This window comes from Chaetodon trifascialis, chromosome 3 (assembly GCF_039877785.1).
Source record: "Chaetodon trifascialis isolate fChaTrf1 chromosome 3, fChaTrf1.hap1, whole genome shotgun sequence".
Taxonomy (NCBI): domain Eukaryota; kingdom Metazoa; phylum Chordata; class Actinopteri; order Chaetodontiformes; family Chaetodontidae; genus Chaetodon; species Chaetodon trifascialis.
The window spans coordinates 24,173,558-24,188,613 of NC_092058.1; the positions used below are offsets into that span (position 1 = coordinate 24,173,558).

Below are 15,056 nucleotides of genomic sequence, written 5' to 3' on the forward strand. Positions count from 1 at the left end.
GATGCTGTTTCTGGGCCATGGGCTTCAGTCTGAATGGAAAACACAAGTCAGTATTTACTTGGAGTATGCCACACATTTCCTGGTGATTTACAGAACAAGATGTCAATTGTTTACATCTGATCGGGTAGATTAATAGAGATTATGTTGATGTTTACAGTGTGTATCTGCCAGTATCATCACGTCTGAGCATTTCTAGTTGTGTTTTTTGGTACAAAAGACACTCGGGAAATACAAAATGAGGCCATTTAAATGAGTACATTAAATCAGCAGGAAAAACTGCTCATTTTATTGCACGTGTGAAACTCCAGGTGGGACTGAGCTATATGTAGAAAGATGATCTGATGTTTTATTGCTGAAAGTCAGAGAGCAGGGACTGATTATGAATGCAATGTAGAAAATAAGATCAAAATGGAGCCTATCGTGTAAACTCCACCCTTGATAAACAGAATTCCACATCACGCTCCAACTCTGCAGTTAACTGAATCAATGCAATTCCACTTGTGCTGATCTTGCAGACTGAGGCCCTTCCCCCATCCTCCCTCTCCCTCCCTCTCCCTCTCCCTCCCTCTCTCTCTCTCTCTGTCTCACACACACACTCTCACACACACACACACACATACACTTCTCTCTCCATGTGCTGGTCTACCCATCGTAACACATTAGCAGTAGAAGCCATCACACAATCAAGACAAGGCAGTGTATGAGACGTCAGGCCAATTTGTTTCCTTCTTGGAGCTACATCACATTAGCAGGGTGGCTATACCCTTGAGCTAAATCCAAGTTCACACAGAGGGAGCGGGCTGCCGGACAGGAGGGCAGCAATGTCAGCACTTTTCAGACGGCTGCTGACATGTATCCAGCAGACTGACAAGTATGAAAAAAGCTTGATAGTTTGAAATATGGTCCTTTGGATATTCCTTTTTTTCTGCACTTATAATGGCATTTCCTGAGGCCTGGAAGAGAAAGAGTGCACAGTCCGAAAATTAGACAGAAAAGTTCTTCAGCCAGAGGTCAGGACATCAAATGAAAGGGCTGGATTTTATTTCCACCCTCATCAGGATCTCATGCCTGCAAACAAATCTGATATGACTTCAGCCGTGCTGTCTGGAACCAGAAGACAGATGCGACTCGGAGAGACCACTCAATAGTTCAATTATCTGATGTCTGTCTTGCTTAATTAAACATATAATTGACCATCCGAGGACTAATGATAGTCATCCCATTACCCATGAATCCAGGGGATTTGGCATAACCACCACTTGACCCCGCTGTGGATTGACTGGCCTTAGCTACAGGGTCAGAGTGTATCCACCGTTCACCACTGCCACTCCTCCAGACTGCATTCCCTGTCGCATGTCTCAGGATGTGACTCTCAGCTCTGCCAAAAACAGTTGGAGGGAAAAATGCAATTACTGCAAGATTATCATACTGCTTCCGTTTGACTTTTCTGACTGAATTCATGAATATATATGAATCCATCTTGCATCTCAATCTGGAAACCCCCACATCCATGTTTGGCTGGTGGCATTTCCTTTGTTTCCTCAAAGTGAGCTCTTACAGGAAGATTAAAGTGTTACCATAAAAACCCAGACCATAATTCTAAAAGTATAAAACATGAAAAAAAAAAAAAACCTCGGCACACTTTTCTCTGTGTGTAAAAAAAAAAATCTCTGCTCTGTTCTGTTCCAGAACTTTAAGATAGAGTTCTGTGTGAAGGGTGTGTTTTTCCTGAATATCGTTGTCGGGTGAAAACCTCCAAAACGTCAACTTTTCAGGAACTGAGAAACCGTTTTTTTAGCTTAATGACCAAACATTATCAAGTCCATCCAGTCGAAGGTTTTCATGATCTTCAGGCTGGCAGAATTTAAACATTTAAACCAAAGGAGAAGTCAGATGTTTTGGACATACGCTAGCTCGCTTTCTTGCCGAGAATTCGATGAGAAGATGTCACATCTGTCCGTTCACTGTGAAGCTGGAGCCAGGAGACAATGAGCCTATTCCTTGACTCAGCCAAGAAATGTGCTGCCCTGCTATTGTTCCAAGGCCCATTATCCTGATTCCCTTTTATTTTTTTCTCACCCATATTCCACCAAGACCCACCCCTGCTCTGCTTCTGATTGGCTCTGATTCTGACATTTTTTCTAACCCTAACCTCAAACTAACCATCTAACCAGAACCCTTACCAAGCTGCAAACACAAGCCAATCAGAAGGACTCTGGGCGGGTCGTTTGGAATAATGAATAATGAAATAGTTTCAGCATGTAGCTCCCTGTACAACTGCAACTCTTTGTTTTCATATTTGAGTGTGTGGATTAAACAAACAACATGTAACATGTTAATTCATGAGCTTTAGAAGTGCTGGCAGCCCTCTGAGGCCAGCTGTTTGTTCCCCTTAGCGTCTTTATGCTAATCTAAACTAAACGTCCCCTGGCTGTAGCTTCACACTCAACAGACTGACAACAGAGCAGTCTTCTTAATCTTCTCATGACACTCGCAGCAACAAAGTAAAAAATAATATTTCATATCTAAACTGAAACAAAGAAATCACCTTTACATCCTAACTGAGGCTAGATAACGTTTGCAAGCGTGCTGATATGATACCAGAATTTTTTCTTTTTTGGTTTATTTTTAATATCTTACTTTGACAAATGGAAACGTGATTTTTCAAGGAACCCTTTTTTATTCAACAAAAGAAGCCAAAGATCACAAATACTGAATGTTGTACAAGCACAACCAGAGAAAAAAGGACTTGACGAATTTTCTATGACTATTTATGAATCTGACTCGATATTTGATGCTGGTTTTCAGTACATATCAGTTTTTTATTTATTATAGTTGGTTTATTATAGTTTTGTTAGTTAACAGAACATATAGAAGTAAAGAAATCAAGAGCATGAATTGGCCAATTTCAGTCAATTATTGACAGTTTTTGACGCTCTGTGCTACAGACACAGTTTGGTCAGTGCCTGAAAAGTGTTGAGTTTCAGAGCCAACCCTACAGATATTTTGGGTTCCACCTAAAATTTTCATGATCTTACTCCATAATCTATAATCATGTTTATGAGGCTGATGACACTACAATTGTTTACATATCATACCACTATGTAGAATACCTCTAAATGCTTGACATTACCTGCCCTCAACCCCCAAACACACACACACAGAGACACCCCCTCCGAATGTATCACCAACCCTTGGACTACACCACTACTCCCCTTAATAGCTCAATCTGACGAATCATTTAAAAGCCCGCTGAAACAGACAGATGGGTAATGGATTGCATGGCAAATCAATGCCGGGATCAATGGAAGACATGCATCAATAAATGGATAGAGAGCTGCTGAAATAGACACCAGAGTTAATGTGGAACAGCGTAGAACATCATTGTGTGGAGCACACAGTGGAGAAGGCTAATACGAGTCGCCTCGGCTGATAAGGTGTCCTTTTGAATAATGGAGACAACAAACTGACAGTGATAAGCTAAACTTAAGCTTAGCTGCTATAGTGTAGCTGAGGGGGCTGTGTATATAGTGCCCATCCCCAACAACACACACAACTCACTCTCACAGAAAGGCAGCCACCAGCAGGCCAGTGTCTGTGTCTGCTGGAGCTCCACGGCAGTTTGCTGCCAGTTTACACGACTATAATCATGTGACAGTCCTGGTCAGACGGAGGCTGTGGTGAGCTGGACTGTAGATACTGTATCAGGGGAACAGAGAAGCAGAAGCTGAACAAAAGGACAAATCTGTGTTTTTTGCACAAAACACAAAGTCCTGGGAGTCTGTTGTGAGCAGAGTCATCAGGAACAAACTATATTGTTATTCTTCAGATGTAAGACAGTATGCTGAGCTAACATGCTGGGACACATGGTGTTGTGGGGGAGCAGCTCACCACAAGTGTTGAACTTGTGTTGGACCCAGGTGGCGTTGTGACCAGAGCCTGACTCATCGCTGCAGCACCGGACGCTCCAGACTTGTGGTTTCAACATTCAACAGCGTGAGGCATCCCACCCACTGATAACTGCATTTAATACTAAACAAAATAAAGAAAAACAAAATAAGTAAGCAAAGTCTGAGTAGACCTCGGCTTGCTGTCCTTGGACCAGCAAGTGGCAAGACACTACAGCTGTTTCTCATGTGCTCGCGCCATAAATCTCTGGTGAATGGCTGGTTTAAGGGTGGGTGCTAAGGAGCAGCTGTACCCGTCTAAAAATAGCGGCAAGGCTGCTGCCGGACAGCGTGTTAAAGCTCAACACGCAGTTTAGCACAAAGAGCCTATCAACAATACCTCCCACCTGCATTAGCCTAACTGCGGCCTGGCATCAGCATTACAAAGCAGGAAGTGAGTGACTGTTGTGCAAACTGAGCATCCGCGCATGTCACTGTGTCTGACTCACACACCCAAACAACGGCCAGATCCTGACCACATAATACAGACACACTTTATTTTTCCAATGAGCTGAACATTCATTATCAGTGTGTCGTGGCCTGAGGCAGAACGCTCCCTCCTCGGCGGAGTGACAACCGCCGGCCGCCCTCATGGAAAACACAGCCAAGATGGCACAGCAAACATGAAACCATTGTGACAGGCAGAGTTCAACAAAGCAGGACTGAGCACACCCAGCACATTTTATCAGTGTTTTCTTTCTCGTCAGATTCTCTCTCTGAATTAAAGAACAGACTGACATTCCTACGTCCAGCTCTGCTTGTTCGAGCTGATAATAAAAAGTGTACTTGAGCCTGTTTGTGTGTGTGGATGGGGCTGCACACACCTGTTTGGGTGTACTGTAGCGTAAATGTAATTGCTAAACACAGAGGCTGGCAATGTTTAGAGATGCCAAATTGCGCCTCTGGGAGTCACTATAGCTCACAATCTGACTAATGAAGGCCAAGTAATCAAGCTTCAAACTCATCAAGCATGTTTGCAGTAATTAAAAGGTTTATGCTCAGCACCAAGAGAGCCATTTGACTGTCAGTCGGTGTCATAAGCCAAACCTGATGTTTGTTATTTCCAGGAGCCAGAGCCAAAGTCGGACCATTTGACACAAAACCCACTGCTCTGACTGTTTGATCAGTTTGTATGATAATCTGATGCCATAACAAATACGCTGTGTCACAGACAGAAGTCAGGCTTTCACACCCAGGCACAGAGCGAGCCGACATAAACGTACACGGTGATGAATATAAATCCAATAATCAATTATATGACGAGTGCTGTCTGTCTGCATCATCCTGATCTATTCCGTCCTGTGGGACTGTGAGGGGCTGTGAGGTGGGGACAAAGGGGCTGTTAGTGAAAAATACTGCAGTCATACGACACACAACGCCTGGCCTTCAAACCTACAATCCATACAGTAAAACAACAGGGTTCTACAGAGAAACAAACACATAATGCACGTCCAAACCTGCATGTGTAATGTATACATGATGTATAATGTGTTATAAAAACAAATGATCGCTCTTGTTTTCCCTGGTTATTTCACATCTGGATGGGTGTGATTTGTCATTATGCATAATAACATACACACGCTGACTAACTGGATTAGGCCTTAACTCAATACTTGGCTGGATATAATAATACACCTTCTATCAAACATGCTGACATCCACAAGGATTTTACCCAGCATGCAGCGGGAGATGTTCCACCATAACAATTCTCCAGGGATCATAAGCGACCTGAAGAGGACATCAGACAGTAGAGCATGTCCACCCAAAACTTGAGAATGAACATTTTACAATTTACAGAGTGCCACCATCGCAATTAATAAGTAACAAACACGTCTAAAATTTGGTTTAAATTATGGAACTTCTGCAAAGTCTTTATGGTGAAAAACACTGTAAAGACGCTGTTTTATTCCAAGAGACAGACCGGTGGTATTTCCTGAGTTCCAGCATATTTCCAGTCGGGGAGTGAAGCAGGACACGCTGAGAAATGTGAGCATGTCTTAGCTGAGGACAGAGCTCTCTCTGCTGGCTGAGCCCTGCTAGTGTTACAGCTAATGCTCATTGCAAGCAGGATCCCAGTAAATGAACAGAAATGAGCACTTTCTACCCAGATAAGCAATCAAATAAGAAGTAAATCATGGATAAAGTTCCTTAATTGTCACGTGTGAAGTGGAATATGCGAGCTTCTCTGTCTACCAGTGAGCCGAGCCTAATAGGTACAGACTGTTGTGTTGTGGATCCCCCACTGCTCCCTTGATTACAGCCAGTGGTTGCTTTGCAGCAGCCAATTAAAATCAAATGCCATTCTCTCACATATTATCACCATTGTATTTACTTGTAGATCAATTCCCTTCAGCTGCACCATTTTACATAATGAATGCAGAGGCTTTTGATGTGTTTGCCTGGTAGGAGATGCACGCACCACAGGAGGAGCTGCTGAAGGGGCTGCTCTCCAAACCTTACTGCCATGTAATAAGTTGAATTGTGGGCTGGTTTAGTTGTGGATGGTCATAATGTGGCATCTTTTAGATGATAAACATTTATTACTCTCATGTTTGTTTTTAAAGTCATGCAATGTTTAGTGTTTATAATCACGCTTTTAGTACATTTCCCTGTAAAACAGGCCAAAGGTAAGATCAACTTTATCAACACAACATCAGGCGATAGCAGTATGACTGAAGCTACAGTGAACCAATCGTTTAATTCATTCATATTGGATAAGCCATATTTGTGGGCCTTAAGAGGAACAAGCAGATCAGTTATTTAAAGCATAAATCAGTGGTGCAAGAAGTACTCAGTATGCGTCTTTAGGAAAAGTACAAAGCTCGAATGTGGTGTGTGTGTGCATGTGTGCATGTGTGCGTGCGTGCATGTGTGTGTGTGGAGCAAGAATGGGTCCTATCAATATTCTATTTTTATTTTAAATGTAACTTTCTGCAGTTGGCTGGTTTTTGTGAACTGATACATGATATTCATATTAAAAATGAAATTATTATTTGATTGAAAAAAATCAATAGCAACTTTTTTTTAATTGTTTTTTCTCTGTATTTCTGTATCACACCTCTGGGTTTTGGACAGTTGATCTGACAAGACATTTGAAAATATCATTTTATGACACTGGGAAGTTGTTATAGTATTTTCTTCCTTGCTATAATCAATGCATTTAAAAAATGATTGTCACATTAATGAGTGATGGGCAACTCAAGTTGCTGCCCTTATTTATGTGATAATCTCTTTATATATTTTATAACTAGAGCTGTCACAATGATCATGAGGTGAACATACTCACCACAGTAATTGAGTGACTATATAGTTTCTCTTCACCACTGCAATAAGTTACTAATGAACATCATAAAAATAATGACTGACTTCACTTTGAGAAGTGCACTCACAATAAGTACTAGTGCTACTATACAACATAGCAATGAAGCCTGGTTAAATGTTTACAAAATATGAATCATATTCGGTGTAGTATCAACATTAAAGATACTGTACACGTTATGTTGTTTGAGGAAGTATTCTGTGGTGAATTAGTTCATCAACTGTATTGTGAAATATGGGCTGTTGCAAAAGTATGTTTATGATGCAACTCTTTTTATGTCATCAGGCCTTTTGTTAAAAATCATGGTGCAACAGAACTTTGCTTTAAAACATGGAAAAGGTTTGATTTGTGCATTTGAAAATACTGGACTGCAGGGCAGGAACGTTCTCAACCTCAGCCTGAAGTAGCTGTCCGTACGGCCTGATATCAGACCGTCAGACCTCATCTCCTCAATACAGTTAAACATTAGCCACATAGAGCTCAGAGACAGGAATCCATTAATAACTCAGGGCTTTCTGAGCAAACTTCTCACCAGATTCAAGACACTGACGTGACGTGTTTTATCATTCACGGAGACCTTTGTGCTAAAGTACGATATGAAGACTGCAGCACATGTGAAGCCATGCCAATTTATGTGGACACTCAGAGAAACTTTAAGCAGACTGTTACTAATATGGAGCGCAAACGCCCTCTGCTTCACTGCTGCATAAAAATGAGCCGTTTGTTTGTTTTCTTTTTGTGGCTGTTCAGCCATCTGAAATCCCCATTTCCAGGAGAGATATTGACAAGTATCTGTGTGGAAAACTACTATGAAACATAACAGCAAGGAATCAGCGGTAGTAAAGTCCAATCTGTGTAAAGGAGCATTCAGCGTAATCTATGCTTGTAATCTGTGCATTTCTTCTCCAAATCCACCCTGGACGGCAACTGTGACTGGCTACATAATCAGCAGAGGTGCCAGTATCACAGATGCTGTCTCTCAACTAATTGCATGAAGGCACTGCAGTGAAGGAGCAGGTGCTCGTTCTCTTTGTGAAGTCACTTTGGTGTGGTTTGCTTCCTCGTGTGTGCTGGAACTTCTAAACAAATGTTTTCAGAGATATTCTTCCCTTGGATTTGATTGCAATTTCAAGTACAATGGAGCTAGAAGTGAACACATAGGGTGGACAAGTAGGAAGTGTTAGAGACGATTAAAAAAAAGAGCACTCATCTAGCAAAATACTATTTTGTTTATTAGCAAAGCGCAGTGAGAGCCAGCTGCTCTCTGGAATGTTGTTCAGACACAGTTACAGCAGCCAAATGTGATTAAATAACGAGAACAGCGCTTCAATGCATTTTCACTCATTCTACAGCAGATAGGATCTAGTCTTAACCACCTCAGCAGATCACAGTCATTAAATTTACATGGTCAACAAATGATTATTGCACTATGTCTTTGGTTAACATAAAAATTCCTGCAAGATTTTACTGTCATTTATGAATGTGCATTACACAAAAAAAGCTCTGACAGGGACAGGACACAGCATGAAAAGCAGTACAAAAGTGGGCACTGAAGAAAAGAAGACAAATAGAAGAAAGCTGGAATTCTTCTGCATAAGCCAAAACTGTTTATTTGGAACAGAGGATCCACATGACCTTGCCACAGCTTATCCCCCACTACCCTCCATCACCCAAAAGCCTGAAGACAAACTAGCGTACACATCTGGCTCTTGGCCATGTGCCCATGCCCACATTTTCAACAAGCAGTCTGGGGTTTGGTTCCCTCTGCCTGCTGTGAGCGCCAGGCCCCTGAGTCATGTTGGTGACGTCCGCTAGCTCTCGCCTCTGGGACAGGGAAGTCACCATGTGCTCCAGCTTGGAGCGGATGGTGGAGTAGTGGTGCTGGCGCTCTTTGGTCAGCTTACGGAAGCAGTCCTTTAAGGTGCCGTCAGGAGCTCCCTGGGTGGGCAAGATCTGCCTGGGAGACATAAATGACGGACAGGTGGCCCCGGTTGGCCCTGTGCTTGTTGGTGTGGTGGGGTTGGGGTCATGTGAGAGTTGGAGGTCAGTCTGGGCATCACTGTCCTTCATGGACCCGCCGGTCTGAGTGAAGGCGTGGCAGAAGACAGTGCTGGGGGTCACCAGCTCTTTCTCTGCTGGCTGGTCTGCAGGGAGACAGCTAGTGGTGCTACCAGCCAGGATGTCCTCCTCCTCTATGGTGGACTCAGACACCGGGTCAGTTTCACAGCAATCTGGAGCTGAGGGTTCACATGGGGGCTCCACAGCTACGGTCTGTGGCTTGCGGGCGGGGGTGCTGGTCAGAGACACCGGCCTCTCTCTGGCCAGGTGAGGGGAGGAGGTGACCATGTGGTTGAGGAGGAGAGGTTCGTAGATGCCGCTGTTTCGGACACTTGGAGGTCCGCGAGCGTTTATAGGTTGAGACTGGGCGTAGAGGATGCGGAACTCCTCGTCAAATTTCTCTGTTATCTGACCAGTGAGCTCGATCAGGTTGCTGCTGTTCAGTTTGCCATCAGTCCAGTTGAACCTGCACAGGAATGAGAGTGAACAATAAGCATTACTGACACAGCTGCTAATGCTACCAAAGCCCAACAAGAAAATGTATTACTTTCCAATCACTTTCTACACTGCATAATATCCAGCTACAACATATGACTATAGGGAAAAAGGTTGGCAGGCTGTTACCTGTAGGAACCCGTCGCCACCTTGTTTCCATCAATCAACATGAACCTCTCATGAACTTTCCCAGTAATCCTGGCTCCTGATCTCATGTAATAAGTCGTACCTGTTATGGTCCGCACTCTCATTTGCTGTATGGATTTTTAAAAAAGAGAGAGAGACAGAACATGAGTGAGAGATAATACAGACCCGCCCAGTCGTAATCAAATCTTAAAAGCACGTGTTTTTTATTTGATGCCATCTGAAGTTGGCATTGTGCACACAGAGCCACACCCAGCTGTACTGAACCAACCACATACCCGAAGGTCATCCAGGGGAACGCTGACATTTCTGCACATCTTAAGGAAAGCAGGAGCGCATGATTGGTCCAGCAGGATGTAGACAGGGACTCTGCGGTGGGAGCATGCCTCCTGCAGATCCTTAAAGATATCCAGGTCTGTCAGAGAGTCTGTAACTATGGCAATCACCTGCAGTGGAAAATTACAGAGGTAATATAATAGAATTCCTTTTAGGACCGCAGCCACGCTCTCCCAGATGTAGCACATGACTGTGTTTTTATTATTATCAAATGCAAGGCCTTATTCAAACAGAGCTGCGAACCTCTGTCAGACACACTCCCAGTAATGTGTGTGCTGATGAGCTTTCTATTGACTGTGGTCTGTTACCATGGCAATCGGCAGTAACGCTTGGTCAGCAAACATGTTACTTTTATACAGGAGACAAGTAGGTGCACTGTTGGGCTGGCATCCATCTTCCCGAGGTTGGGATTGCACTGAGATTTCTCTTTCTGCAGGGAAGAATGGAATTTCACATGCGGCGGTAAAGGCTGTGTGTGGAGGATTAGACACGGATGTTTACATATCTCAGATTTGTTGCCTCACACTGCGTTATCTACAGGCAGCTTTGTCAGGAGTTCGTCACCTTATTAGAATGAGACTGTGTGGGTGCGTATTTTTAGGAAAATGTGCGAAAATTAAATTTCACAGAAATACAGGACCAGGCTGTTCCTGTGAGCTGACCAGTGACGCTATAGACACAGCGTGTTGTTACAGTCTGCGGCATCGTCGCACAATAAATGCAGTGAGCAGGGGAGCGGTTCGACATCACAAAGGGACAGACGATCTGACGGTTAAACTCGGATGAGAAGATTTCTCTCAGGTTGCCAGCACACTGTGTACACACTGCCACATTTTAGCCGCGAAGCAGAGAGGAAATCCAGTGTTTAAATCTCTAATGAAAGAGGGAATGCAAACTTTCATGGAGGGGAGCAAAGCAAGTCGAGGCACATCTGGCACACAGGCCCCACACAGGCCCGAGGTGCCGCTGAAGCCGCACACTCCCTTCATGCTGCCGTGTTTTCTTTCAAAAAGAGAGAGGCTGGAGTGACAGCTCACATCAGGAGCGTCTCCATGAATATTCATGCTGGGTTTTTGTTAGCTCTATCCTTTTGGTCACTACTGTCTTTCTGATGAAGATTTCAAAAGCCTGAACTTGTGAATTTCAGGCTGATCAAGGAAATTCCACAGGGACAATCTGGCATGTATTTTAAGGATGATACAAAGAAAATTTTCCCTCCAAAAACGGTTTATTAAGTGACTGTGTACACACACACACACACACACACACACACACACACACACACACACACTTTGCTATGTGTTGGGCAGGGGGGGTTATTTTATTCATTTTGCAAAAATATTAATCCTGTTTTAGGATGATACCACACACTATCAATTAGGCCTAGAAAATATTAAATATATAAAGTATAGTATATTACAATAGATTAGAAAAAATAAAATAAAAAAAGCAGACGACAGCTGGGTATTATAATGTCTGTCCCTTCAGCAATATCAAAATAAGAGAGAAATACTGACAATATGGAGCCAGTGCCTGCAGGACAGGGTTTTTTTTCATGGAATAATGATCACTTTCCAAATGATACATAATCATGACGGGTAATTATTAGTTAAACCAGCATGCAGCTGTGTTTTTAATAGTTCGTGCATACCTCTCTGGCACTTTTAATCATACGCCTCGCAGCCTCCTTGCAGCTATATATGCACTCCCCGTAGCTGGGCTGGAAGTGCGCCACGGCCCGTGTGACTCCCCGGTATGAGCCGGCGGTGAAGGCGGGCCAGCCCATCTCCAACAGCGGCGGCTCCACGTCAGACACCTCGGGGAAATAGGTGACGGAGGAGCAGTCCACGGAGCTGCTGAGCGACTGCTCCAGCGCCTGGTCCTCGCCGTGCAGGGACACACACCGCAGGGGCACGGCGGCGCTCCGGATCCGCTGGATCTCATCGTCCGACAGAAAGTTGGGGATCCTCTCTTTCTTGAGGAAGTCCAGAAAGTTGTCGAGCCCCCCCGACAGCAGCTCCTCCAGAGCCAGCCGGTGTCTCTCGTTGTACAACTCTTGCAGGTTCAGGTCGTCGGCCCCGGTGTGTTTTGAACCCAACCTCAGAGGTGACTCGTCCAGGAACTGCGACAGTGCCATCGTTGATTCCCGCTTTCCCTCCAATGGACTCCACTGTACCACAGGTGACAGGTAACTTTTGACCTACAGGAAGCCAAATTCGTATTTTGCTTTTTCCCTCCGCTCCTGTCCCTCGTGGCTCCGTATTGGCTGCCGGACTCTTGTCAAACCGGGATGGCGTCTCCGGGCTCGCTGAGTCAGACTGTCAGTCTAATGTAAAGCCGGTCTCATTGGCTCATTTGGACGCAAACAAGCCTCCTGTACGTCCCTCTGCTCTGCCCTGATCCGGTTACACCGCAGAGAGCAGGGAGAGTAGGGAGCTCTCACTCTGACGCTTTTTCCTGCTACCAGGGACGGTGGGCTTCCTTGAGACCAGCACCCCCGGGCTCAGCGACAGGGAAGTTCTCATGAGGCTGTTTGCGGTCAAGAGGAGCAGCACTTTGTGCTGTACGGTGTGAAACATCTCTCTAACGCTGGGCCACTCTGTCTGAATACATGAAGCTCATCAATGGCCCTGTTTGTTTCCAGTTCAGTAAAAAAACAATGTTGTGTCACGACTGGTTGAGGTTGATATTGCAAAATATTTCAAGGGTTGCGATGGCTGCAGGGCAAGCAGGCACACAGCATTTCGGTGTCCAGACGCATCACAAAATCAGTTTTATGGACGCGTTGCGGATTTTAACAGGGAATCACACCATCATGGGGATATTCAGCTATGCTAAGGTCACGTTAATATCGGTTACCAGGAGAGGATCCAGCCGTCAGTCGATCACCTCTGTCAACCAGTGCGCAAACTGGGGGTAACCATAGCAACAGCATCCACTCCTGGTGCGTTAAATTAAACGGACGATAAACTAGTAAATGGTCCATGATTTGAACACAGCCCAACCTGTTTTAACAGGTGTACGACGGCTAGTCCTGATATATGAAAAACGAGGATTCAGCGCAATAAATCCGCATCGCCTCCGCCTCCAATAAGCCTGTCCGCCACCCTGTCACGTTACCTCGTACATGATTGTATTTTTATTTACTGGGTACACGCGGTGTGCTTTACACACAGGAGTGCCGGCCCATTAAAAGGCCATCTGAGCTTGAGGAGCGCTGAATTTCCAGTGGATCTGGTGACACCTGTGGTGACTGGTGGCCACTCATCTCGCGTGCATCGCCATGCTGTAACAGGCTGCAGAACCTCGAGCCTGAAGCTGCAGCATCTTGTCTTCCCGAAACTCAGCGGAAGAAAATAAACCGTAAAACTGCAACCATAAACAAACCGGCGTGTTTTTTAATTTAGGGGATACTCAAGACACCTCTAGAGAGCCTCTAACCTGTATTCAGTGCGGATAATATCCTGTGCACAGGCCTACTGTGCTGGAAAGGCAGGCCTGCAATAAAGGAGATTGTGCCAACAGCACCAGAAGAATCCGACCTTCACACTCACTCCCCAACCTCGCCCCCTGCCTATCCAACAGAAAGTAAAAACACTGTAAAGTTCTAAAGATGCTAACAATAAAAAATGAAGCATTGCACTGAGCCACGAATGGTGCCCATCACTCCGTCACCGTGGTATCAGCACACATGTGCAATGTACTGCTGGAACAAGAAAACATACATAATGTCACATCTGAGACAGATTTAAACCTTGTGCTACACCAGATCATGTCCAGCTCCTGTAGACCGGAACCACGGGGTGGGTTTTTGTTTTGCTTTTGAGTGATTCATCTTCCTGATAGATAATCTTTGTTTTTCCTGACTGTATGCGGCCACAGCTACAGGCAACGTCTGAACCCAGTGAGGACAAAGTGGGAGGGAAGAGCAAATCCATGTTTCCTAAATATTGGAGGCCTGCGGCATAGCCCTATGTTCATACTTTATGTTCAGCTATTGAGCCTGCTGTGTTTATCTTGTGTATGTTGTTCCCTAAAATCCACCTAGTTACATTACTATATATTGCGTCTATAATACTCAGTCGTTTTGGAGTTACTTAATGTTATTTCTGCACTATTTCTACAATGTTGCATGGCTCTTGTTGATATGACTTGTAGGTATGTTCTCTTATTATTCCTCCAAAATTTAGTACCATCATTCTTTTACTATTACTTAATTATATTAGTCCCTTATTCTTAACATATGTCTGTTTGTTTTGGACTTTTGCGCTTCTCTCAATGCGCTTTTACGCACAGAAGGCCAATGAGGTCATCAGGGTTACAGCCGTAAAGCCCCTATTCTACACAAGACCTAACATTGGTCATTTGACCCAAGGGAAATGTTTTATGTTTAGCTACAAAAATGGACATGAACAACCAGGCTACATACAGTGCATCTGCGTAAATTGGTGTACCACTATTACGCGTGTGCGTAAAAGTCTATTTTAAGCCGGTGGGCTAATAGGCCTGTGCTTTAAATGACAATTCCCACAACGATTAATATTCATAGTAGCCCATCAAGAGAGTTTTTTTTTTCCTAAAGACGGCAGCCATCTATTGAAAAAAACATGTGTGACCTAATTAAGAGGACCTTTTGGGTGATGAAGCTGACTGAAACCGCGGATCACTGAACTCCTGTCAAATCCCGAATTTACACAATACAATCCATCTGTTCAGCCTGCTCCGCGGCGCCATTGTAGCTATGTATAACCCAATCT

The 15,056-nt window shown here is 44.3% G+C and overlaps 2 protein-coding genes across 2 annotated transcripts in view; both read right to left on the bottom strand.

Moving 5' to 3' along the window:
- The window catches only part of cyld2 (cylindromatosis (turban tumor syndrome) 2), a 105,438-nt gene that overhangs the window by 56,987 nt on the left and 33,395 nt on the right, over positions 1-15,056 (bottom strand). The gene's annotated exons all lie outside the window — the stretch shown is intronic.
- On the bottom strand, positions 8,479-12,708 carry fam83d (family with sequence similarity 83 member D). The gene is made up of 4 exons (XM_070959172.1): positions 11,951-12,708; positions 10,242-10,409; positions 9,949-10,073; positions 8,479-9,790 (listed from the first exon to the last, which is right to left on the bottom strand). The coding sequence occupies exons 1-4, from the start codon at positions 12,434-12,436 to the stop codon at positions 8,956-8,958; spliced, it is 1,614 nt and encodes a 537-aa protein (XP_070815273.1). The 5' UTR covers positions 12,437-12,708; the 3' UTR covers positions 8,479-8,955.